This window comes from Vanellus vanellus (assembly GCF_965231255.1).
Source record: "Vanellus vanellus genome assembly, chromosome: 30".
NCBI lineage: Eukaryota > Metazoa > Chordata > Aves > Charadriiformes > Charadriidae > Vanellus > Vanellus vanellus.
Genome location: NC_138935.1, coordinates 22,719 through 45,445, shown reverse-complemented (window position 1 = coordinate 45,445; position 22,727 = coordinate 22,719). Strand labels below are relative to the sequence as shown.

At 52.8% G+C, this 22,727-nt stretch overlaps 2 protein-coding genes across 2 annotated transcripts; both read right to left on the bottom strand.

Moving 5' to 3' along the window:
- Positions 1 to 431: 431 nt before the first annotated feature.
- LOC309682579 (guanylate-binding protein 1-like) lies at positions 432 to 15,896 on the bottom strand (the record flags this gene model as incomplete). The annotated part of the gene is made up of 5 exons (XM_082496692.1): positions 432 to 539; positions 14,105 to 14,175; positions 14,681 to 14,807; positions 15,049 to 15,329; positions 15,629 to 15,896. Coding segments are annotated over 5 exons (855 nt in total), but the record flags the coding sequence as incomplete, so codon positions are not given.
- LOC309682578 (guanylate-binding protein 2-like) lies at positions 15,780 to 17,145 on the bottom strand. Its single transcript, XM_082496691.1, has 3 exons — positions 17,056 to 17,145; positions 16,515 to 16,616; positions 15,780 to 16,199 (listed from the first exon to the last, which is right to left on the bottom strand). The coding sequence occupies exons 1-3, from the start codon at positions 17,134 to 17,136 to the stop codon at positions 15,900 to 15,902; spliced, it is 483 nt and encodes a 160-aa protein (XP_082352817.1). The 5' UTR covers positions 17,137 to 17,145; the 3' UTR covers positions 15,780 to 15,899.
- Positions 17,146 to 22,727: the final 5,582 nt, after the last annotated feature.

Here is a 22,727-nt window from a genome sequence, read left to right as displayed (position 1 = left end):
CTGCAGAGTTTCTGCAGAGTCACCAAATGCCTCTCTGGACTAGGTGTCCTTGCCCAGCCTTGTTCCTCTGGCCTTGGAGACTGCAGGGCAGGCTGTGGGCGCCTCATTGCCTTCTTACACTACCCTTTGCCAAACACCCCAGCATGTGAAGCAGGGTGGGCTCCTGGGTCCCTGTTACCATGGTTGTCTTCAACGAATCTCTTCTCAGCCCCGGTGCCAGGGCTGAGATGCTGCAGCCCAAACGTGAATGGCCAGGAGGAGCTGGAGCCTCACAGCACTGGGACGGTTTTGATTGAAAGGAGGTGTGGTGGGATAGTTTGCTCAGCTGGGGAGCGATAGAGGCTCTGCAGGAGAGAGTGGCAGGGAAGGGGAGGATGGGGGGTGCCCCCAGTGAAGGGGCAGCTCAGATGTATGCAGCTCTTCCGGGATGGTTAGCTTCTGTTGCTGAGGTCTAGAGGAGCCAGGAAGGGTGACATCATGTTGGCAGTCATGAACCGGTCAATGAAGGCGAAGAAGCGGACAAGTCTTCTGTCAGCGACCTAAGGAAGGCTGCAGGTCAATGAGCCCGTTCCTGTAGGGGGCTGTGATTGTCCTGGCATTCACAGACCAGGTAAAACAAGGTGCCAACAGTCTGGAGCATCTTGGGACTATGTCTTACCACAGCTGCCAGGTGGGCCACCAGGGGCCCTGGATGGTCAGATGCATCTGGAACTGGCGAACAATGAAGTCCTGCTCAGGAATGTGACAATCAGGATGAAGACGTCCTCACTCACACACAAAAACATAGACACACATTGGAACTGGGAATAAAGAGAGTAGAAATGATTTAGGGGCAAATCTGCCTGAGAGGTGCTGCCATTAAACGATAATGATAAGCTAGAAAGGAGAGAAAAGTACTGTTCTAAAACCTTTATCTCAGAATATAACACTGAGAAATTATAATTATCTGGTCAAGGAAAAATGAATGAACGGAATAACATTAAAGACATAATTTTACCATCATGGAGAGGAAGAAGAAATTATTGTAGAGCATGTTATTCTTACTGCTTTTAGTGAAAGTAGAAATAATGGCAAGCTGAGCCTGGCTGGCAGCTAAGCCCCCACCCATCTGCTCGCTCACTCCCCCTGAGCAGGATGGGGGAGAGTATCGAAAGAGCAAAGTGGGAAAAAGTCATCCATTCACTTTCCTTAGAGTGGATTGGGTTGGAAGGGACCTTAACCTGGAACATCTACCCTTCATTTTCTGTCCCTGACCAACAGACCTCCCCTCCCATGGCATTTCTGGCAGCAGTGCCGTCTCATTCCCTGCCCACTGCAGACCATCCACCTGCAATACAAGTGTGGGCACCAAAGGAACTCCTCCTGGAGACTTGCCCAAGCACTTAGACCTCTAAGAGCACAGCGGTGCCTCGGGGAGATCCTGCCCTCACCAAGAGCCACTTCCTCTACTGGTGTTTGTAGGATGCACGAAGGGTGACTGGAGAAACATGGTCATGACATGAGGACGAGCTGGAAAGCCCTGAGAGCTTTTTAACTTCTCAGTTCGTGACTAGGTAGTGACTGAAAGTGTGTAGGGGTGCAAGAGAGGGCAGAGGGAACTTGACAAGAAGCATAGTGATGGTTGACGGCTTCAGCAATCCTTCCAACCATGCATAAGCCCAGAAAGAGACAGCCATTGATGTCTGTGGGTGGTGAGGAGTAGGTCTGTGCTGGGAATGTGGCTGAAGGCCCCTGCACAAGGGAGAGGTTTCCATCATTGTGCGTGCCTCAAGCTGGGAGAGGGGAATGCCCACTGCTGGGGGTGGCTATGCAGTGCTCAACATGCCTCACGAGCTGACCTGCCTCTCTTCCTCTCCTTCACTCCGCACCCTTGCATGGACCTCGGGAAGCCTTTCGCTTCTCTAGAGGCTGCTTCATTCTTTCAGGATCTGCAGGTCAGGAATTCGGCACCAGATGGGTCTTTAACGCGCAAAATGCCTGAACAATCCAAGTGGCCCTGCATGATTCTCCTGAATTCCTCAAGCCTTGTGTGCCTGATTTGAGAGATTCCAGGAGTGTTGCCAAACTGAGAAGATTTCACTAAGAAGTAACAATACAACGAGATTTCTTCTTTCACCAGTTTCCTTTACTTGTCTGCTTACAGAACAAGTGATATCAGCCTTCCCCAACTCCTATGGATCCGGAGTGTCTCCTGATGAAGGCCGAGTATGTGGGAAAAGAAAGATCCGTTTTGTACAACACTGTGTGGGCAAACTCTGTCCCCCCACCTCCCAAACACCCTGCCATTTCCGTCATCAGCCACCTGACGATCATGCTTTTTCCAATCTAAGCTTTTTCCACCAAAGTCCGTGGCTGCATATTTCAGCTCATTTGCACCAGTTCCCACCAGCTGTGCACAGTCCCGGGAGGATGTTTCTTACCTGCCAAGAGAAAACAGAATGGGAAAGAAAGGCACAGTTCAATCACAAATGAAACCCATTCGCCAGCTGCATCTCAAGGCGAGGTTGCCTCCCCTGAAGTCCACTTTCCAGACTGGGTACCTTCAGTGGAGAACCTTCACTGAGATACATAGGAAAGGAGAGGTGGGAACGTAATTAAGGATTTGGCTAAAGGGACCCTCAGGCAGAGTGCAGAAAGTTGAGATGGGTCAGTTTAAGCCGCACATGTGGAAAGCTGTGGCTGAGTAGTGAGAGTCGATGCAGAGGAAGACCAGTATTTCTTCTGCTCAACAAATTTTCCGGGCTAGAAGTTTCCCTGTGGGCACCATGTCACCCCCATTACTTGTGGGGATTTACAGCTGTGGGGCTTTATTTATCAGAGACCCCATCCCTGGGTCAGTGACCTGAGACACCGCAGCTGTGAGCTGCAACTGCCCTGGGCAGAACTTGTCCTGGGACCAAACCTCTCTCTCCCTGCTTGGTAATGGCACTAAGCAGCCATCTGTCAGACAGATGTGGGCCTCAAAGGAGCTGCACCCACCCGAGCCTTGCACAAGGACCTGGATGGACCAAGGAGGACAGATGTGCCTGAGGGAGGCGTCCCCTCGCATAGAAGTCTTTCTTAAATTGGTATTTGGGGACCCAAAAATGGTCTCTGCATCAACAGATTGGGAAGTTTCTGGAAGGGTGGAGGGAAATCCCTGCTGGGAAACGTGGCTGCTGCCTGGTGCAGGTCCAGGGAATCACTGTCCAGGGATGCACATGGTTATCAGGAAGCTGTCCCGAACCACGTACTAACCGCGAGAGCAAGGAGTACTTTTCACCCAGGGATCCAAACGTTTCTTTTTTGCTCTTCCCAGGAAGTTCTCAATCCAGAACATTGGCTTTCCTCATTACTCTCAAGCAGTGCCTCTGCTCATAGTGAGATGCTCTGCTCCCTTCATCACCTTCCTGGCCCTTTGTTGGACTCTCTCCAGGATGCCTGTGCCTCTTCTGTACTGAGGAGCCCAGAAATGGACTCCAGCTGTGGCCTCACCAGTGCTGAATAAAGGGGAAGGCTCACTTCCTTCCACCTGCGGGTGATGCTTTGACCAATGCAGACCAGGGCACCATTCTACTCCTTTCCTGCAAGGGCATACTGCTGGTTCACCTTCAACTTGGTGTCCAACAGGACACCCAGGGCCTTTTCTGCCAAGCTGCTTTCGAGCTGGGAGGCAGGTACAAACAAGGGATTCCTGTGCATTGCCGCCATTGTGCAGGTATGATTGTGGGAAAGGCAAAGCTCCCCTGGAGTCGGTTGCAAGGGCTGTCAAGGGTGAAACAAAGAGCTTTGATTGCTTGTTAGAGACCAAGGCTGAGCAAGGGAAATGCAGGGCTGCTGCTGAAGGGGAGGGAGATTTCACACCAGCAGACAGAGGGGCAGCTGAGGGACTCAAATGGCCTTTGTCTTTCCTGGAAAGGTCTCCAGGGCTCTGTGCTCAAAGAGAGGGCTGAAGGAGGAGAGCCCATCCTGGCAGGAACCTCATGGAACGCCTCAAGGACAAATGCCAGTTTCTGCCCCTGCAGGGGACAAACCCTGGCAATGGCACATGGTGGAGGCGGCCTGGCTGGTGAGCAGCTCTGTGGAGAAGGTCTTGGTGGTCAGTGATCTGGAGAGGAGGCAGCCATGTGCCCCAAAGCAAGGGAGGCCACCAGTGTCCTGGGCTGTCTGACCAGAAGCATGGCCAGGAGAGCGAGGAAAGGGACTGTGCAGGTAACTGCATCCAGATTTCTCATCCCCAGTACAGGTAGAATGTTGGTGGTAAGCTGGAGTGTGTTTAGCAAAGGGTGCTCAAGATGGTCAGGGCCTGGAGCACTTGACTTATGAGAAAAGTCTGAGGGAGCGGGGCTTGTCCAGCCTGGAGAAGGGAAGGCCGAGGGGCACCTCAGTGCAGCCTACCAGTACCTACGAGGAGGTTACGGAGAATACAGAGCCAGGCTCTCCACCGGGGTGCATGTTGAGAGGGCAAAAAGCAGTGAGCGTAAGGTGATAGAGAAGAGCTTCAGCCTGGAGAAAAGAAAACACTTTTTCTCCATGGACTCAGTGCACCGTTGGAACAGGTCACCCAGAGAGGCTGTGCCGTCTGTGTCCCTGGGGGGTTTCAAACTACGACTGGATCAAGCCTTGAAGAACATGGTCTGACCCTCTTTGTGAACTCTTTTGACTGTTCTTTGTGAACTCTTTGACTCCTCCTCCTCCTCCTCCTCGCTCTTCACTGCAACTGCAGCCTGGGAGGCACTGCCTCAGACCTCTGTGTGTTACTCCCGAAACTCATTGCAGTCAGCTTGAACCACCTCCACGTGCCTTGTCTGGCTGCGCACGGAGATGTTGGGAGAAAACCTGGGCTTTCCCGGGCTGGGATTTCTCCACCCCTGCAGTCTGCTTCTCTGCCCCTTCACTTTCTTTCCTACTTGAAGTTGAGACATGTGTGTTTTGGGAATGAGGGGAATGGACCCCAGACAGGACTCCTCAATACAGGCCTTGTATTCATGGTGAGGACCCCCTGCCCAGCCTCCACCTGCAGCTCCCGAGGGGCTCTAATCTTCTCTCCAACACCTGCCCGTCCCAGACAAACACCTCAGGTCCAGTTGGGCCTCCAAGAAAGGCACTGGATGTTTATGGTCAGCCCACTGAGGTCTGCCTGGAAAGGTGCACATTTTTTTTCAACATGATTCATCAGTCAAAAAAACTGAGTACTTTTAATGAAATCACCATGTTTTCCCACCATGTCAGAAAGGGAATGTCCCGGAAGTGCATTATTCATAGGAGAAGTATTGATCTTCCCCTCTACTTGCATGGCAGCTACTCTGTCTACTCCACTGTGAGTTTCTTCTCCCTCACCTTTCATGTGTTCCCACCTCTCCTGATTAAGTGACCTCCCCTGAGGGCATCTTTTCAGCAGTCTATCTCGACACATACCCTTCCCATGGCTCTCCAGGTTTCTCCCTCCCCTGGCTCGTTGGTCACTCAGATGCCTCCAAACTCTGTGGTTGCTGCTTTGAGCTTCAGGGAATTAGAAAATTGCCCCATCTCTGAGAAATGTAATGAACTCTTGACACATATCCTTAATTATGTTTCTATCTATCCTTTCCTAACTCTATCTAAAACAGTTCTTGTGCAGATATCCCTTGTGGAAGGTGGCCCTCGTGAGGTGCAGCTTGGATATGGCGTGTGGAAAAGGAGAGTGTTTTGAAGGTTATCGAATTGCATCATGTGTGGCTTTTGTTTTTTGTGAATGAGGAGAAGTGCTCCTGTGGCAGTTCTCTGAGGAAAGCAGGAGGGAATTGGTGGCAAGGTGCTGTAACATCCAGCTGCAGCCTTCAGTGGAGAAGTCTGCTGTAAGGAGAAGTGATGCAAGGCCCAGGGGTCCGATGAGAGAAATGGAGGGGTTGGGGAGGTGAGGAGCAAGGATGTTTATCGAGTGTCTGGCGTCAAGGGACTGCTTCTCCTACCTGCCCATATCAGCTTAGGTGACCCTCTGGGTCAATACCAGTTCTATAATGCTGTTATCACTGAAAAGGAAAAAAAAAAAATTACTTTATAAAGTATATCTACTTTTTCATTAAGTAGTCATTGAAAACTTCCCCTTTAACTACCCTCCGAAAACTTCTCCAATTAGCTTCTGAAGACTTGAAGAACATTATAGGAAGAGACCAGGCACACGAGGGCTCTCTGCCTTGGAATGAGCCCCATGGTGGTTTTGGTGCTGAGTCCATGGACCTGCAGTGTTGAGAGGAGATTGCACAATCTGCTCAAGGAGTCAGAAGGAAACGCTGAAGTTTCCTGGAGTATTAATGAGCCCCACTGAGGGCCAATTCCAAGACAACCTCCCCACGGACACGTTAGAGCAGAAAATTGGAGGCAGTGATGACAGGCAGGCACAGGCCAAGCAGCGGTGGCTCTGGTGCTGAGTAAAGCCTTGGTGTGTTTTATCACGCCAAATGCCAAGCCCTGACCCCAGCCCCTCAGAAGAGAGATCCTGTCCATCCCACACGGCTCAGGGCTCTTCCTGGGATGTGTGGGGTGTGATGCCAGGATGCCAAGGACAACAGTTCAACACCTCCCAGCCTCCCCACAGTGTGCAAGGTGGCAACATGGCCTCAGTGCCATGAACCCTGGAGAAATAATTGCAGCATCCTTTCTAGCCCCCGGAGTGGCGTCAGCTAAAGCGCTTGCTACGCTTAAGAAGCTTGAGTGTTGGCTGGCCAAGCGATCTAATGCTACATCTTCAGCTTTAAGTAGTTTACTACTAGATGTAGACTCAGTTAGACATGCCAGACTGCAGAATCGAGCTGCAATAGATTTTTTGTTGCTGGCTCAAGGTCATGGCTGTCAAGATTTTGATGGGCTGTGCTGCATGAACTTATCAGACCATTCTCAATCTATTCATGTACGCCTACAAGAGTTAATGAAACGAACGAAAAAGTTAAAGAAAGAGGAAGGGTTCTTCTCTTTTGATCACCTTTTGCAAAACTGGGGACTCTCGGGATGGCTGGTTTCAATGGTCAAAGCAGGATTAATAATATTGTTGATAGTTGTAGTTGTGCTAGTGATGGTGCCATGTCTCATCTCCCTGCTGCAAAGGGCCCTGCAGCAGGTGATGGGGGCGGCATTTGTAGCACAAATACAAAAAGGGGGAATTGTGGGAAACTTTGGCTGGTCCGAGGGATCAGAATGCGAGCTTAAAATTGACCTTGAGCAGATATGCGTGTACCCTTGAAGAGACTGGGGAGTCCTGAGAAGAGCCAAGTAAAAAGAAAAGGGTTGGCAAACATCCTGGCTTTGACCAGAGCATGAACAGCGCGTGATCAACAATTGTATTAGGTGGCTGGCGTGTGATGTGAGAGCGTATTGGGCAAAAGTAGAATGGTAGAATATATGCATAGATAAGCACACGGGTAAAAGAATATAAAAAAGCACTGCTTGTTAAATAAAGAAATTGGATTGCTGCAACTTGATGTTCAGTATCGTGTCCGTCCCAAAAATGACACCAAACTTGTTCTCACCCCGGCATGTCCCTACATTTACTGACATCTCTCCATCCTCACTGGCTGTTCCTTCAAACACAAAATCATCCGTTCGGGAGGGGCAAAAGAGGAAAAAAGAAAATACAAGGTGAAGGCAAGGAAAAGGTCATGGCTGATCCTGGGCCGCATTAGACAGTGTTGCCCGCAGGTGGTGGGAGGTGATCCTTCCTCCTCATTCAGGGATGCCGAGAAGCTGGGTATGCGACCCAGACAGCAAAATGTTAAAGTCCCCAAGGGTAAAGGGAGGAAGTGGTATTTGCCATACCACGAAAATTTGTTTATGTTCTCCGGAAGAGAAGCACATGTCATCTACTGGCTTAGCAGTTAAAAAGCACAATGAAAATATTTAGGGGTTTGATGTGCTGATTGGATGAAACTGGTGCCTGGCAGACTGTGGCGCGTGGTCCTTCGGGACAAGCACCGAGACCAACCCCGGTAGGAATTGGGAGGCTACAGTGCGTGCACTCTGCACAGCCCAGAAATCAGCAGTGTACTGCAGGATCCGATTGCTGCTGCAGCAGGAAATGGAATTTCGCATGTCATAAAAGACTCAGGAAAAAGGCACATTATTGCCCCACCCCCTGTACAATTCACCCCTCTGGCCAGTCTGAAACCGGGTGGGAGATGGCACCTGAGAGTTGATTATCAGCATAATAATATGTTATCGTGTATTGCTGTGCCGACACATCTCCGCTAATGGCTGCGTCCCCGCTAGTGCAGCTCTAACAGCCACGCTCCAGGCAGCCGCACACCCCTGGATGGCCGTGCTCCATGTCGGAGATATGTTCTTTACGGTGCCCTCGCCGGAGGAGGATAAAGAGAAACTGGCTCTTCCTTGGGAAGGAAGACAATACCCCTTTGACAGACTCCCACAGGGCTACAAACATTCACCCGCGATCGCTCATGCTGCGCTTGCTGAACTTTCACAGAGCGTTCTGCTTCCTCAGGATGTGGAACTCTGCCAAGAGATGATATTCTGACTGAAGGAACTTCTCCTGAGAGGGTGGTGTGTTGTGAAGCTCACTTATGACCTCACTGACAGTAAAGCCACAGCTTTTGTTTGAACAGTAGGCAATGCTTGTGTACCCACCATACACCCAATCAGTGCACTGCGATTAAATTGTACTCTGTCTGTCAGAACATAGAGTGTGGGCCTGAGAAAATGGGAACTAATGGCCGACCATTGCTGTTAATGCATGTGTTGTATGGCAACAGCAAGGATTTCTTGGGGAAATAACAGCATTAAGGCCCAAGACATCCGTCTTGACACCGAACAAAATGTTTGTCATTTTGAAATACATCCTGATGAAACCCCTGAAACTGTCCTTGTGCACGTTGGAAATGGATGTGCTTGTGCAAGAACCCTTTGTGATTCTGTAGTTACAGACGCCACCACTGTAGGTATACCCAGTCCCTGAAATATCTGTCTTGGTCGTTTTGCTGTAGTTCAAGGCTGGGTGTCCCAACAGAAGACATGGACCTGCTGGAGGGGATCCAGAGGAGGCCACAAAGATGCTGCGAGGGCTGGAGCCCCTCTGCTGGGAGGACAGGCTGGGAGAGTTGGGGGTGTTCAGCGTGGAGAAGAGAAGGCTCCGGGGAGACCTCAGAGCCCCTTCCAGTGCCTAAAGGGTCTCCAGGAGAGCTGGGGAGGGCCTCTGGGTCAGGGAGGGGAGCCATGGGACGAGGGGGAAGGGTTTGACACTGAAAGAGAGGGGCTTTAGGTGAGATATTAGAAAGAAATTCTTGCCTGTGAGGGTGGTGAGACACTTTGAGCAAACTGGGCTGGTGGAAGGTGCGGGGATTGGAACTAGATGGTCTTTAAGGTGCCTTCCAACCCAAACCATTCTACCATTCTATGATTCCTTGTCCAAACTAGCAGTAGTCTGGTTCAGGCTCCAAAGGATGTAGAGGTCTAAGTCTTAACCCGGCCAAGAACAAAGTAAGCTGTGGGTACAAGGCCTATCATGCATACTTTTCCCATCGCAAGTCATTTGACTACAAGCCCCCTCTTTAGGCATGGACTCAGAGAATCACTGAAGTTGGGAAAGACCCTTAAGACCATCGAGTCCAACCGTTAACCTGGCCCTGGCAATCCCCCCACTAAACCATGTCCCCAAGTGCCACGTCTACTCGTCTTTTAAACACCCTCAGGCTATTTCCTCTTGTCCTATCGCTTGTCACTTGGGAGAAGACACCAACCCCCACCTCACCAACACCTCCTTGCAGGCAGTTGTAGAGAAGGCCTCCTTTTCTCCAGGCTAAACAACCCCAGTTCCCTCAGCCACTCCTCACAAGATGTGTTCTCCGGACCCTTCACCAGCCCTTCTCTGGACACACTCCAGCACCTCAATGACTTTCTTGTTATAAGGGGCCCAAAACTGAATACAGGATTTGAGGTGGGGCCTCACCACTGCCGAGTACAGGGGCACAATCAGTGCCCCAGTCCCAATGGCAACACTATTCCTGACCCAAGCCAGGGTGCTACTGGCGTTCTTGGCCACTGCGCACAGTTCTGGCTCATATTCAGCCGGCTGTTTACCTACACCCCCAGGCCCTTTGCTGCTGGGCAGCTTTCCAGCCACTCTGCCCCATGCCTGTAGCACTGCCTGGGGTTGGTGTGACCCAAGGGGAGGACCTGGCATGACAGCTTGAGTGATCCTTTTTTGATCTCTTCCTGCTGAGCAGCTGCCTGCATGGCCATGCTCTTCCCTGGAGCTGGGACACCTCTCAAGGTTGCTCCTTGTGGCAGAAACCTCTCACCAACTGCAGATCCTTGGTAAGGGACCGGTGTTGCTCATAATCTTGCATTATAGCACACCAAGGTTTTGTATTGCAAACTTTGATTCTGAATTGGTAGTTTTGAATCATTATGTCCTTCGTGCAGTAGGTAATCGAGGGAACCTTGCCACTGAAGTCATTCTTTATAACATCATATTTCAACAAAACCATTTTTGCTGATACCTTTAGTAGTGGTTCTTTAAGATGTCTTAATCTGCTGTCCACCACAAATTGGCATCATGGACAGGACGTTAAATCTGATCTGATCAGGGTGACCAAGTAGGTCAGGGGAGTGATGCTTATAAAGCACAAGAAGAGGCTGAGAGACGTGGGTTTGCTCAGACTTAAGGAGCAAAAGGGAGACTTCGATGCCATCTTCACTCAGTGGGAGGTGACGAGAAGGAGCACGTGGAGCAGCGTGGCTGTAGAGACATGCACAGAGCCCTTACACTTCTCTGTGTGATCCAGAGCAAACTTTGCTGTTCTTAGTGAGATTCATCTCACCTGTCTCTGGCAACCACAGCACTGATGTCCCTGCCCACTGGCCCACCTCTGCTGCCTTTGCAGGTGCTGGAGCTGCTTCTCCTCAGGAAGAAGGCAAACAGGGTTGAGAGGACCATGCTCATTTGGCAACAGCGGGGCACAGCTGGACCCTGTGCACCTGCTTTGCAGGAGGAAGAGATCCTGACTGGGAGGACAATCAGCAGATCAGCTCACCGCAGTCTGCCTCAGGGAGACATTTTGGGGCGCTCTCCTTTCAGAGGCAAAGCCTGAAGGCAACTCAACTCATACCACACACCAGGTCTGCATGGCTTGGAGGCAATGCCTGCTGGCCCCAGGGCCAAGGCTGTGAGGAGGAGAGCACTGCTCATGTGGGTCAACAGTTGGCTGAGGACTTGGTGTTGGTGATGGGGTTAGGGGCTCACCCACCACGGGACCCTGTATGCAGATCAGTGTGTGCCTGGCAGAGATGGGATCCACCGCCCCAATAGGGCAAATGAATCTTTGACCTTGTAAGGGAGGCTTTGAAGTAAGGGTGAGAGGGAGAGGGCATCCAGCAGCGTGTGAGTGAGTGGCAGAGAGGGTCGATGAGCAAAGCTCCAGGGTGATGTGACAGGAAGGGATTGAAAAAACAATAAAGGAGACCTTAATCAGGTCACCTCCAACACTTGTGTGTAACAAGGAAGCGCCTCCGTGTCACCGTGATGGAGAAATCCCCAAAGCCTCTCCAGGAACTCAGCATGCTGGGGTGCCTCTCTACAGTCTCTGCACATTAATGCACGTGGCACGGGGAATTAACGTGAGGAGGGAGAGATCTGTGTGCAGTTGCCGGGCTACGATCTGGTTGGGAAGGAAAGATGGCCATGCCCAGAGGGTGGTGGTGAATGGAGTTCAATCCAGTTGTTGTGCAGTCATAAGTGGTGTTCTCCAGGGCTCAGTGCTGGGGCCGGTTCTCTTTACTATCTTCATCAATGACCCGGAGGAGGGGATCGAATGCACCCTCAGTAAGTTCGCAGATGACACTAAGCTCGGCGGGCGTGTTGATCTGCTTGAGGGTAGGATGGGTCTACAGAGGGATCTGGACAGGCCGGACCGATGGGCCGAGGCCAATGGTATGAGGTTCAAGAAGGCCAAGTGCCGGGTCCTGCACTCGGGTCACACCAACCCCAGGCAGTGCTACAGGCTTGGGGCAGTATGGCTGGAACGCTGCCGGGGAGAAGAGGGCCTGGGGGTCTTTAAAAGGTGTGTAGGTGTGGCGCTTAAGGACCTGATTCATTGGTGGACTTGGCAGTGTTAGGCAGTGTTGGGCGAAAAGGATTCAAGTTATGCCAGGTGAGGGTTAGACTAGATATGAGGAAAAATTTTTCACTGAAATGGTTATTAGACATTGGAAGGGGCTGCCCAGGGAGGGGGTGGATTCGCCATCCCTGGAGGTGTTTAAAAGAGGGGTAGACGTGGTACTTGGGGATATGGTTTAGAAGCGGTTTTGCCAGGGTAGCTTAGTGGTTGGACTTGATGCTCTTCAAGGTCCCTTCCAACCTCAGCAATCCTATGGTTCTATGTGGTGGGACGGCTCCCAGGACTAGAGTGTGGCAAGGGAGGGTCTCACGGTGTGGGGGCTCAGGAGGGCAAAGAGCACCGGCACAGGAGCCTGTGGAGGAGCAGAGCCTGGGCTTTGTCCTCGGGAGCTTTCCCAGGACCTTGCTGGGTGAGCAGGGGCTGTGCTCTGCAGACCTTCCTCTCTCACGGGCAGACGTCCCCTGCAGGGATGGAGTGCCCACAGCGCAGGAAAGTCTTTCCAGGGGCTAGTGTCTCTGGCGTGGCGGGGGTGACTGCCTTTGGAGCAGCCCCTCTGTCCAGAAAGAACTCAAAACCCTCTACTCCTTCACCTTACTGCAACGGTTAGTGTCCCTGCTTCTTCTCATGCTGCAGGTGAACATTTCATTGCCTGCAGGGAAGAGGGACACCCCTTTGCCCATGGGTGTCGTGGGTTGACCCCGGAAGGCAGCTAAGCCCCACACCACTTGGGGGATGGAGGAGACAATGGGAAGGGTGAAAGTGAGACAACTCATAGCTCACGATAAAGACAGTTTAATAGATAAAGCCAAAGGTGCCTGTGCAAACAAAGCAAAAGAAGGGATTCATTCTCCACTTCCCATCGGCAGGCAGTCAGCCACCTGCAGGAAAGCAGGGCTCCATCGTGCGTAGCGGTGGCTTTGAAGACAAACGCCATAACTCCAAACATCCCCCCTCCCTCCCGCTTTGCCCCGGTTTCCATTGCTGGGGCACAGGCTCATATGGTCCGGGATATCGCTTTGGTCAGTTGGGGTCAGCTGTCCCCGCTGTGTCCCCTCCCAACTCCTTGCCCACCCCCCGCCTACTCCCTGGTGGATGAGAAACAGAAAAGGTGCAGACACGCTTCGGTGACAGCTAAAACAGGGGGGTGACACCAACAAATCCAAAACACACAACCACCCCGGCATCTAAGGAGAACATTAACTCTCTCCCAGCCAACCCCAGTACGATGTGGGGGACACCTCCCACGAACCCTCTGTACAACAGCCATCTCCTGCTATACCACCTCAGACACCCTCGGGAAGGGGCACTTGGGGATCTCTTGGGCTCAAGAGAGACAAGAGGCAGCAGCATGCAGCTGGGGTGAGCGAGCAGAGAGCACGACAGCCCTCTGGGGACAACTTCCTCACCGCTTCAGAGGGAGAAGAGCCTCACGAAGGACCAGGGTGGGAAGAGCTACAGAGCAGAGGATGGCTTTCACTCACTGCTCCCTGGGTCACGGGCTCACTCCTTCTGGGTTCCTCTGCCCAGGACTGATGCCAAGCAAACCAGGTAGCGCCCACCACGGGGATTCCTGCTCTACTCACAACCTCCGCGCTCTTTCACGCTGCCGCAGTACGTGCCAGCCTAGGATATCAGCTAGTGGGCTTCAAGCTCTCTCGGGCGTGTTTCCCACAGCCCTGCTGAGGAGGTCTCTCGAAGAGGTGTGTTAGATCCCCAGGGACATGTTCTGAGCATGGCAAAATGCTCCCCGACCGCCCTCCTGGCATTATGGCCTTTCTGTGCCCCAGGCCACCCTGGCTGTAGACGTTCCCCGTGCCTTCAGGTCTACAGTGCAGTACAAGCGAACGTGGAGGTCACTTCCCTACTCTACAGCAAGCGTCTTGCAGGAAAGGCTATCAAACTTTAACAGACTTCTACGTGGGGACTAAACACACCGTCGTATTTGGCTACAACAGGAGTAAGAGTAAAGATATCAATCCTTGCATAAGGGGAAACACGAAATGTGTGACATTTGAAAATACACGGTCTCTGTTCATCCTCTTCCACTCGTCCTCCCACTCCTTCTGAGCTCTCTCATACTGCTCCCGCTCACCTGGTGACAGAGAAACAGAGGTGTTGCAAAGGCGGGAGCTGAGCCCCCAAGCTCCCAAGGACTACTCTTGTCCCCCCCACCAAGCTTGGCCCTCGACAGGCAGTGACATTTCTGCCCCCCAGATTTTACTTTTCAGCTCCTTGTCCTTCTCTGCCAGGGAGATTTGGGTGTTGATGATGATTTTTTCCAGAGCCTCTATGCGCGGGAGGAACTCCAGCAGGACAGCATAAGCCTGCAGGAGTACAGTAGAAGAGGAGTCGGGGGCAGAAAGAGCAGCAGGGGGGAAATGGTTTCCTGGGGGAAGGGGATGGGACGTGGAGCCTCTCCCCTTGAAGGGGAGCTGCTCTTGTGCCTACCTTCACCCCCTTGCCAGGCAGCTCCCAATATTTCTCCAACAGTGCCTTCTGGTCTCCTTTGAACAGCTCATAACCCCCTGACACACTGTAGACACCAGCACTGATGTTTTTGTCTATGTCTTGGTAGAGGTTCCAGAGAGCAGCCTTGCAATTGCGACGGGACACCTCCTCGTTGGCCCTGCAGAACGTCGCCTTGATGGCCTCCACCTGGCGCTGTCCAGAAAGATGCAGAGCAAAGGCATCAGCCCAGGCTGAGCTGCGGCTGCTGCTCTCATTCTAGGCAAAAATCAAGCCCTGTTGCCAAAGAAATTGGGATCTCCATCTGTGGGGTAATCAGCTGGCAGGTGAGAGATGGGGAGGGCATTGTGCACCCATGGACATCTCTGCGCCAAGGTGCCCAGGAGCAGAGAGCATGCCAGGGACCACAGGCTTCACAAAACAGAGGGACAAGAATTAGTCAGCAGGAGAGGGGAAGCATGTCCCTGGGGGAATCCCAGCTGGGCTGGGGAGCACCTACTGTAAGATCTGCCTGGAAATGGCAGATGTCATCCTCGAATGCCTGTTTCTGGAACAGCTCCAGTGCCTCCCACTCGCACTGGCTGTGCAGATCCAGGAGCTCCTCAACGGTCTCCGTCGGCAGCTGCGCCCGCTGATGCATCAGATCATGGTACAACTTCACAGCCTCTTCCACTGCCGCTGCATTTGCAATCTTGGCCAGGGCAAGCATTGCACTCTCCAGGCATGGCACTGCCCCGCTCTGGATGGCCTCCACGTAGGCCTCTGCCAGTTTCCCCAGCACTGCCAAGGAGGACCGAGGATGAGAGATCGGCAGCCCCAACACAACCCAGGCTCCCCTTCGGCCCCGGCTCCTGCCATATCCCTGCTGCCTCCCTGCCAGAGCCTGCCTCAACTTCTCTTCCAAACTCTTTCCCACCCGCCTCCAACACCCAGAACCTCCAAATCCAGAGGCAGGCACAGCAGCCAGCAGAATACCTCTCCCTTTCCCCACCGGCATCATTTCACTATGCATTTGACCCCTCCCCAGACACAGTGCCAGGAGCTGCTGGCCACCCAATCCTCTGGACAGCCGTACTCACACGTCCCTGTTATGATGCTGCCACCGGGGATGGTCTTAGGTGAAGACTTCTCCCAGATGTGCCTGCAGAATTTCTCCGCCTGCTGCTGGAATTCAGGATTGATCTCATGATCCTGAAGCTCCTCCAAGTGGACCAGGTCCCTCTTGTGGGCTGGCTGCTCAAAAACAAAGCACTTGCGATTTGGAAAGAACCTGCAGATGCATTCCCGGGGCTCATTGTAGCGCTGGATCTCTGGGCTGTTACCTGTGGGGTAAGGGGACACGGAGCAAGTTCACCGGGCTTGGGCTGCTCTTGACTTACCCTGAAATGCCGCTGAGTCTGGGGCTGGACGTCTCCAGCAGCACAGCACCATTCCCTTACCAGCCTTCAAATTCAGTGCCTTCTCCAAGTAGTCATCCTCAGAGATTTCCTTCCCATCCACCTCCATCTGCAGCGTGAAATCCCGGACAGTCCAGACAAACGTTGGGAAGAAGGAGACAAACTTTTCAGAATCCTTCCCTTTATTGTTACTCTGCTCGAGTGCTGCTTTCAACTTGACATGCTCGGACAGCTTCATCACATAGCTAGGGAGCTGGCTAAGGAAAGAGGGAGCTCTGCTCTGAAGGCAGGGGCATCGCCATCCTGCAAGCGCCCAGCACTTCATGGGCAAGAGGGGAGACTCTGCGGGGACAGACAACTGCAGGGAACCACCGGAAGGAGAAGGGAGAAAAAGCCTCAGCCCTCAGCTCTACCACATGGCACTCCTGAGGACTCAAAGCACATCACTGGGCACCACCAGAAGGTTCTGCCACTGTTGGAGGAAGTAGCATTTGTCAAGCCCTTTCCCACCATACAGGCAGAGGAGGGCATCCCTGGTGCTGCTGTCCCACCAAGGATACTAAAGTTGCTCCATGGCCTGCTGGTCAATGGTGCCTCTGCTGTTGTAGATCAGGGTGCTGGAGAGCAGTACGGTGAGCACAAAGATCCAGGTGTCGTTCTTGGTGTCGCCCTGGAACAAGAACCCATGCCTCTTGTTAACAACACTCCCAAAGTCTGAGCAGAACCCCAGAGCCCCAGACCCTGAGCACCCCTAACCAACATGCCATGGCAAGCCCAGTGTTTGGAGACATCCACCCCCATGCCACCCCCATATCTTTCTGCAGCCGCGTTATCCTCAACTCTTTACTCTCAGGGTGCCACCACACCTCTATCCAAGTGCTCCCTGAGCTCCTCGTTCCCGTTCTGCTGCTCTTTGCCAGAGAAGCAGAGGAATTTGGCACCTCGTCTACCCCAACCGCCTTCCCCGTGGCCGCCGGCTCTTCCCAGCACACAGGCTGAAGGCCTCCACCGGTGGTGGGAACACCTGCACTCTGGTCCCCGTGGCTGGGCCCTCAAGAGCTTCCCCAAGTGCTGGGAATGCACAAAGGCAGCTTCCGCCTCTGCCACACCTTCTCCACGTCGCCCAGCCCTTCAGTGTCCAGCAGCACCAGAGTGTGTCCAGGCTGGCAGGGGTGAGGTACACACCACATCCAGACCCCTTTGGTGTGGGACTGCAGGCCGCAGCCCAGCGAGAAACCTGTGGGGAGGACGTACGGCTCTCCAGAGTGCTACATAGAGAGGGGGAAACCCAGGTACCTTGGCCAGCCGGGGCCGGGACCTCCCTCACCTTTCCTCTGACCAGCCAGCCTGTTCATGAGGTAGGACTTGCCAGTGCGGTACAGCCCTGTGATGCCCACCACCACCACAGGCTGGGTGATCTCCGACAGCACCTGCAGGGCCTCCTGATGCACCACCAGCCTCTTCGTCTGGCTGTTCTCTATGAGGCAGACAGGCTCCGGCATGTGCACTTCAGATGCCATTGCTGACGCAAACGCAGCCTGCGGAGGAGACGGCGAGACGGCATGCTTAACAAGGTGGGGGCACCCCACAGTCCAAACAGGGACAGTCCTTATCACCCTGCTTCATTTCTCCAAGCCAATCATGCTTTGCATCAAATTCCTTCCACCACACCTCCTCTTTTGGCCCATCGCAAGCGATGCTGCCAAGACAACGACGACACTTAGGAGAGGTGCACAGCCCCTTCCCGTTGGCCACACAACAGGAATGGCTCAATTCCGCAAAGCCCACTGGGACCGTGGGAGTGTTCTGCATTGTGTCCTGAACCCCCCGTGGAAGTTTGCTGAGTGCCGAATTGTGCAGAAATGGGTGTGGGACAGAGCAATGGCCTCAGGCAGGGCTCTAGGGCAGAGGAATGGCTGCAGAGTCACAGCAGCACCAAGGGAAGGATAGGTTAGGGGATGAAAGTCAAGCTTCTGGGAGCTGCCTAGCAATGTCTCCATAAATTTCTCACACCCGACCCCGTTAAACCTCGTCTCACCCCCCGCTGTGCTTCTCACAGGGACATGAGTTTCTGCACAATGTGCAGTTAATTTTCAGCAGTAAGAAGAGGCTTAGCTAAAACGTGAAGTTCCTGAACACAATTGGTCCTGTTTTACCTCAAAACGCAACCACCATGACAAGCCCCCGCACCTGTGGCTTCTGGATCTGGGAGCAAGAAAATTTACTCTATCCCAGCCAAAACCAGCACAGAATCACAGAATCACAGAATCACAGAATCGTCAGGGTTGGAAGGGACCTCTGGAGATTATCTAGTCCTACCCCCCTGCCAGAGCAGGGTCACCTACAACAGGTTGCACAGGACAGCGTCCAGGCGGGTTTTGAACGTCTCCAGAGTGGGAGACTCCACAACCTCTCTGGGCAGCCTGTTCCAGTGATCCACTACCCTCAAAGTGAACAACTTCCTCCTCATGTTAAGACGGAACTTCCTATGTTCAAGCTTGTGCCCATTACCCCTCGTCCTATCAATGGGAACCGCTGAGAAAAGACTCCTCCCATCCCTCTGGCATCCTCCCTTTAAGTATTTGAAAGCATTAATAAGATCCCCCCTCAGTCTTCTTTTCTCTTGACTAAAGAGACCCAAGTTCCTCAGCCTTTCCTCATATGAAAGATGTTCTAATCCCCTAATTATCTTCATAGCCCTTTGCTGGAGCCTCTCCAGCAGATCCCTGTCTTTCGTGTACTGGGGAGCCCAGAACTGGACGCAGTACTCCAGATGCGGCCTCACCAGGGCAGAGTAGAGGGGGAGGATGACTTCCCTCCACCTGCTGGCCACACTCTTTTTGATGCACCCCAGGATGCCATTGGCCCTCTTGGCCGCCAGGGCACATTGCTGGCTCATGGTCATCCTGTTGTCCACCAGGACTCCCAGGTCCCTTTCCAAAGAGCTGCTCTCCAGGAGGTCAGCCCCCAACCTGTACTGATGCATGGGGTTATTCCTCCCCAGATGCAGTACCCTACATTTACCCTTGTTGAATTTCATTAGGTTCCTCCCTGCCCAACTCTCCAGCCTCTCCAGGTCACGCTGCAAAGCCGCACAGCCTTCTGGCGGGTCAGCCACTCCTCCCAGTTTAGTGTCATCAGCAAACTTGCTGATAGTACACTCTATCCCTTCATCCAGATCATCGATGAATACATTGAACAGGACTGGACCCAGTACTGACCATTGAGGGACACCACTTGCTACTGACCTCCAACTAGACTCTGCACCACTAACCACAACCCTCTGAGCTCTATCTGTCAGCCAGTTCTCAATCCACCCCACTGTCCATTCATCTAGCCCGCACTTCCTAAGCTTGCATGTGATAACCTTCTTTACATCCAGGTGCTTTGAGATGATAAGAATGAACAAGAAGTCGGGAACGGTCACCGCCACGACAGCTGACCCCCAACCGACCATTTTGCTTTGTTTGCACACACAGCTTTTGCTTTGCCTATTAAAACATCTTGATCTCGACCTATGAGTTCTCTCCCTTCTGATTCTCTGCCCCATCCCACCCGGGGAGGGGCAGCCACCGGCTGTGTGGGGCTTAGTTGCTAGCTGGGGTTAAACCACGACAAGCCCCAGCTATCACCAGCCCCTCCCGGGCTCCAGCAAACCCCACGCACAGACGTGGAGGCAGCACAAGGGCTCAGCCCATGCCCAGTCCCAGAAGCTGCCCCACGGCAACCTCCCGCACCCCCCGCGACTCACTGTGGCAATGGCCAGCTCCACACACACTGCCCACTGCTGGGCTTTGAATCCTCTCTGAGGACCTCACAAGCACTGCCCTCTTCCAGGCAAAGCAAGGCGATCCCCAGGGGGGGACAAGAGGCTGCCCCTCATGTCAAGGGCACTCCCCGCATAGTAGGGAGGAGAGGAAAGGTTCGGGCATAGCGCCCCAGCTTCGGCCAGTCCTAACGCGCGTGCAAAGCCACAGGGGGGTGAACACCCGCTCCCAGCCACCCATTCCTCTTGCTCAGTGCCAGAGCCTACGGAGACGTTTGGGCCACCTCCTCCTCCCACCCACTTGGGTCCCTGTCACTTGCTGGGGACCCCGTGGCTTCCCGGGTCAGAAGGAGGCATTCCGCAGCCCCAGTGTGCAGGGCTGCTTGCCCGGGCTGGGGGGAGGCGTGAGGGGAAGGGACTCACCGCTGCCTTCGTCCCCTGTCCAAGGCTGCAACAGCTTTGCTGCAGCCTGGGTCCTGCCCTGACTTTTATCCTCTGCACTTGGCCAGCGGCCCCTCCTATGCTATTCCGGGAAATCAGAGTGAGTCATAGAGCAGAAGTGAAAGTCAGGCACTGGTAGGCAGGAGGAAAACCCCACCCAGAGAGACCGCCCATGGTTTGACAGGGCCCACAAGCTCAGCACAGGAACTCGGAGCAGACAATGTAAAGACAGTTTAATAACTGAAGGACCAAGAACAAAAAACAAGCGACCCAAAAGCAAACCCTCACCACCTCCCAACCGCATGTTATCCCACACCGGGGCGTGAACCATTCCCCTAATGTCTGCGCACCCCACATCGCTTTTCCCCCCGGCTTGTGGCGGAGTGAAAGACACGAACTCCGATATGCAGGATTGAAATCAGCTTTATTAAGCAAGCGTGCTCTTTTTATACTTTTCTACCAAGACCAGTAATTTTCTACTTTGCTTGTTTACACCATCGCATACTCTAAAAGATCATGTTCCCCCCGTAAAGGGAATCACTCTTCCCTGTGAGCAGCTCTCCTTATCTAGGGAGTAGCTTCACACAACTTCATCATCTGCCACAACAGTGCTGCAGCTGCTTATTCCTCCCTATTCGTTCTACCACACTTAACCCTTCTTTTGCCTCAGTCCCCACTTCTCCCCCTTTTTCCTTTTGTTGAACAATTAGCACTGTGTTGATTGAGTTTTTCAACATTCTCTGCAAATATTGTAAAAGGCACAGTAAAAAGCACGGTTCTGCAAAGCAGCATGTCCAACCGAGTCTACATCCATTAATAAGCTAGACAGAGACAGCGACGTGGCATTGCTCTGTTTGGGAAGCCAGCACTCAAATTTATTCAACGTGGCTAAAGCTTGCGAAGCAGCATAGAGGCCGTAATTATCTCCCCTTTACTCCAAAACCCCACGTTATCATTGCATTCGCTCTGAAAGGCGTGGGCCGATCGTTTGGGGCGTCGATGATGTTTTGTAAAATTCAGAATCGTTGATGTATTTGGGGTCAACTGCGTAAGTCTTCCCGGACTACAGGGCCCTCCCCTTATATGTGAGGGTACACCTCCCCAAGCTCGATCGCCACAGATAAAGAGCCCCCGCAGGAGCTGTAAAGGCACATTGCTGGAGCGGGAGACCTTACTACTGCTCTAGCTGCACCAGGCCGTGTTATTTCTATACATTGACAGAGAAGAATTAACATTCGGTGCTCGTATACTTAAAATTGTTTCCAGTATACTGAAAAATTAGACAGCTATCCATTTTGATTGAGCCTAGGAGTTCATTCTCCTGTGGCTCATGGGGTAGGGGTGGCAAGTGAGGAGCCCACCCATCCCAGTTATCAGCCAAAGCCGATGAGTTTCCAAAATGCCTTGCTTGTTCATGGCTTGGCCAGTTGTCTGCTGGGACACCAACGAGACATGTGGAAAAGGGGTTTCCTGGGGTAGGCAGCGAAAGGCGCAGGGTGTCCTGGATGGTCTTGTTTGCCAAAGTTACGCAGATGTTTTCCTTGGGTGCCGGTGGGATCCACAGCAAATCTCCTGGTTCTGCTGTCATCATGATGACGAGGATGACTGCAGCGACGGTCGGACCCATCTCGCCAAAACGCATCTTGGTGCAGTATCTGTGGAGACACAAGCATATCCTCGACCCCAAGTTATCTGTGGGTACGGACCTTCCCATTGGTTATTCATCATATTTTTGATCATCAGCTGTGCTTTCGCCTGTGGAGAGAGTGCTTGCAGTCCCTCTGAGAGAGTAAAGTGTTTTATCACGGCCAGCTCACCGTTCGTCCATCGATTTAAAAAATTCAAGACATATAATGCTTTTGCTAAACGTTCTGGCGGTGTGCCTAGGGCCACCCCCCTTTTTGTTTTTGCAACATGGCTTTGAGCATGCCATGGGCCCGTTCCATGATGGCTTGGCCAGTAGGAGAATGGGAGATACCCGTAACGTGGGAAACCACCCACACCTGGAAAAAGCGTGCCGTCTGACGGGCCGTATAGGCAGGACCGTTATCAGTCTGAACATGTCGCGGGACACCAATGCCACAAAGGCGGCCTTTAGATGCCGAACTACATCTCTAGCTCGCTCAGCTGTATGACAGGAGGCAAAAATACATGTCGAAAATGTGTCAACCGACACGTGCACGTATTTCAACCTGCTGAGATCTGGAACACAGGCAGTGTCTGTCTGCCAAAGTTCTGGAGCCGACAGACCTCAGGGATTAATGCCAATGGGGACACCGGCGTCACTTGCTGGCAGTCTGGACAGGAGGCAGCAATGGCTTGAGCCTGTTCCTTGGATATAGAAAACGGACAAGCTAATGCCTGAGCATTTTGATGAAAAACTTCATGTGACAAACAAGCTTGCTCAAATGTGTGTGGGACCACAACTGGGCCTGCCACCAGATCCGCCTGTGCATTGCCTCCGACCATGGGGCCTGGAAGTTTAGTAGGGGACCGCACATGCATGATAAAATATTTGCCCGGCCACCAATTCAATAAAAGCAACAATTGCCTCATAAGAGTAAACAAGTGAGG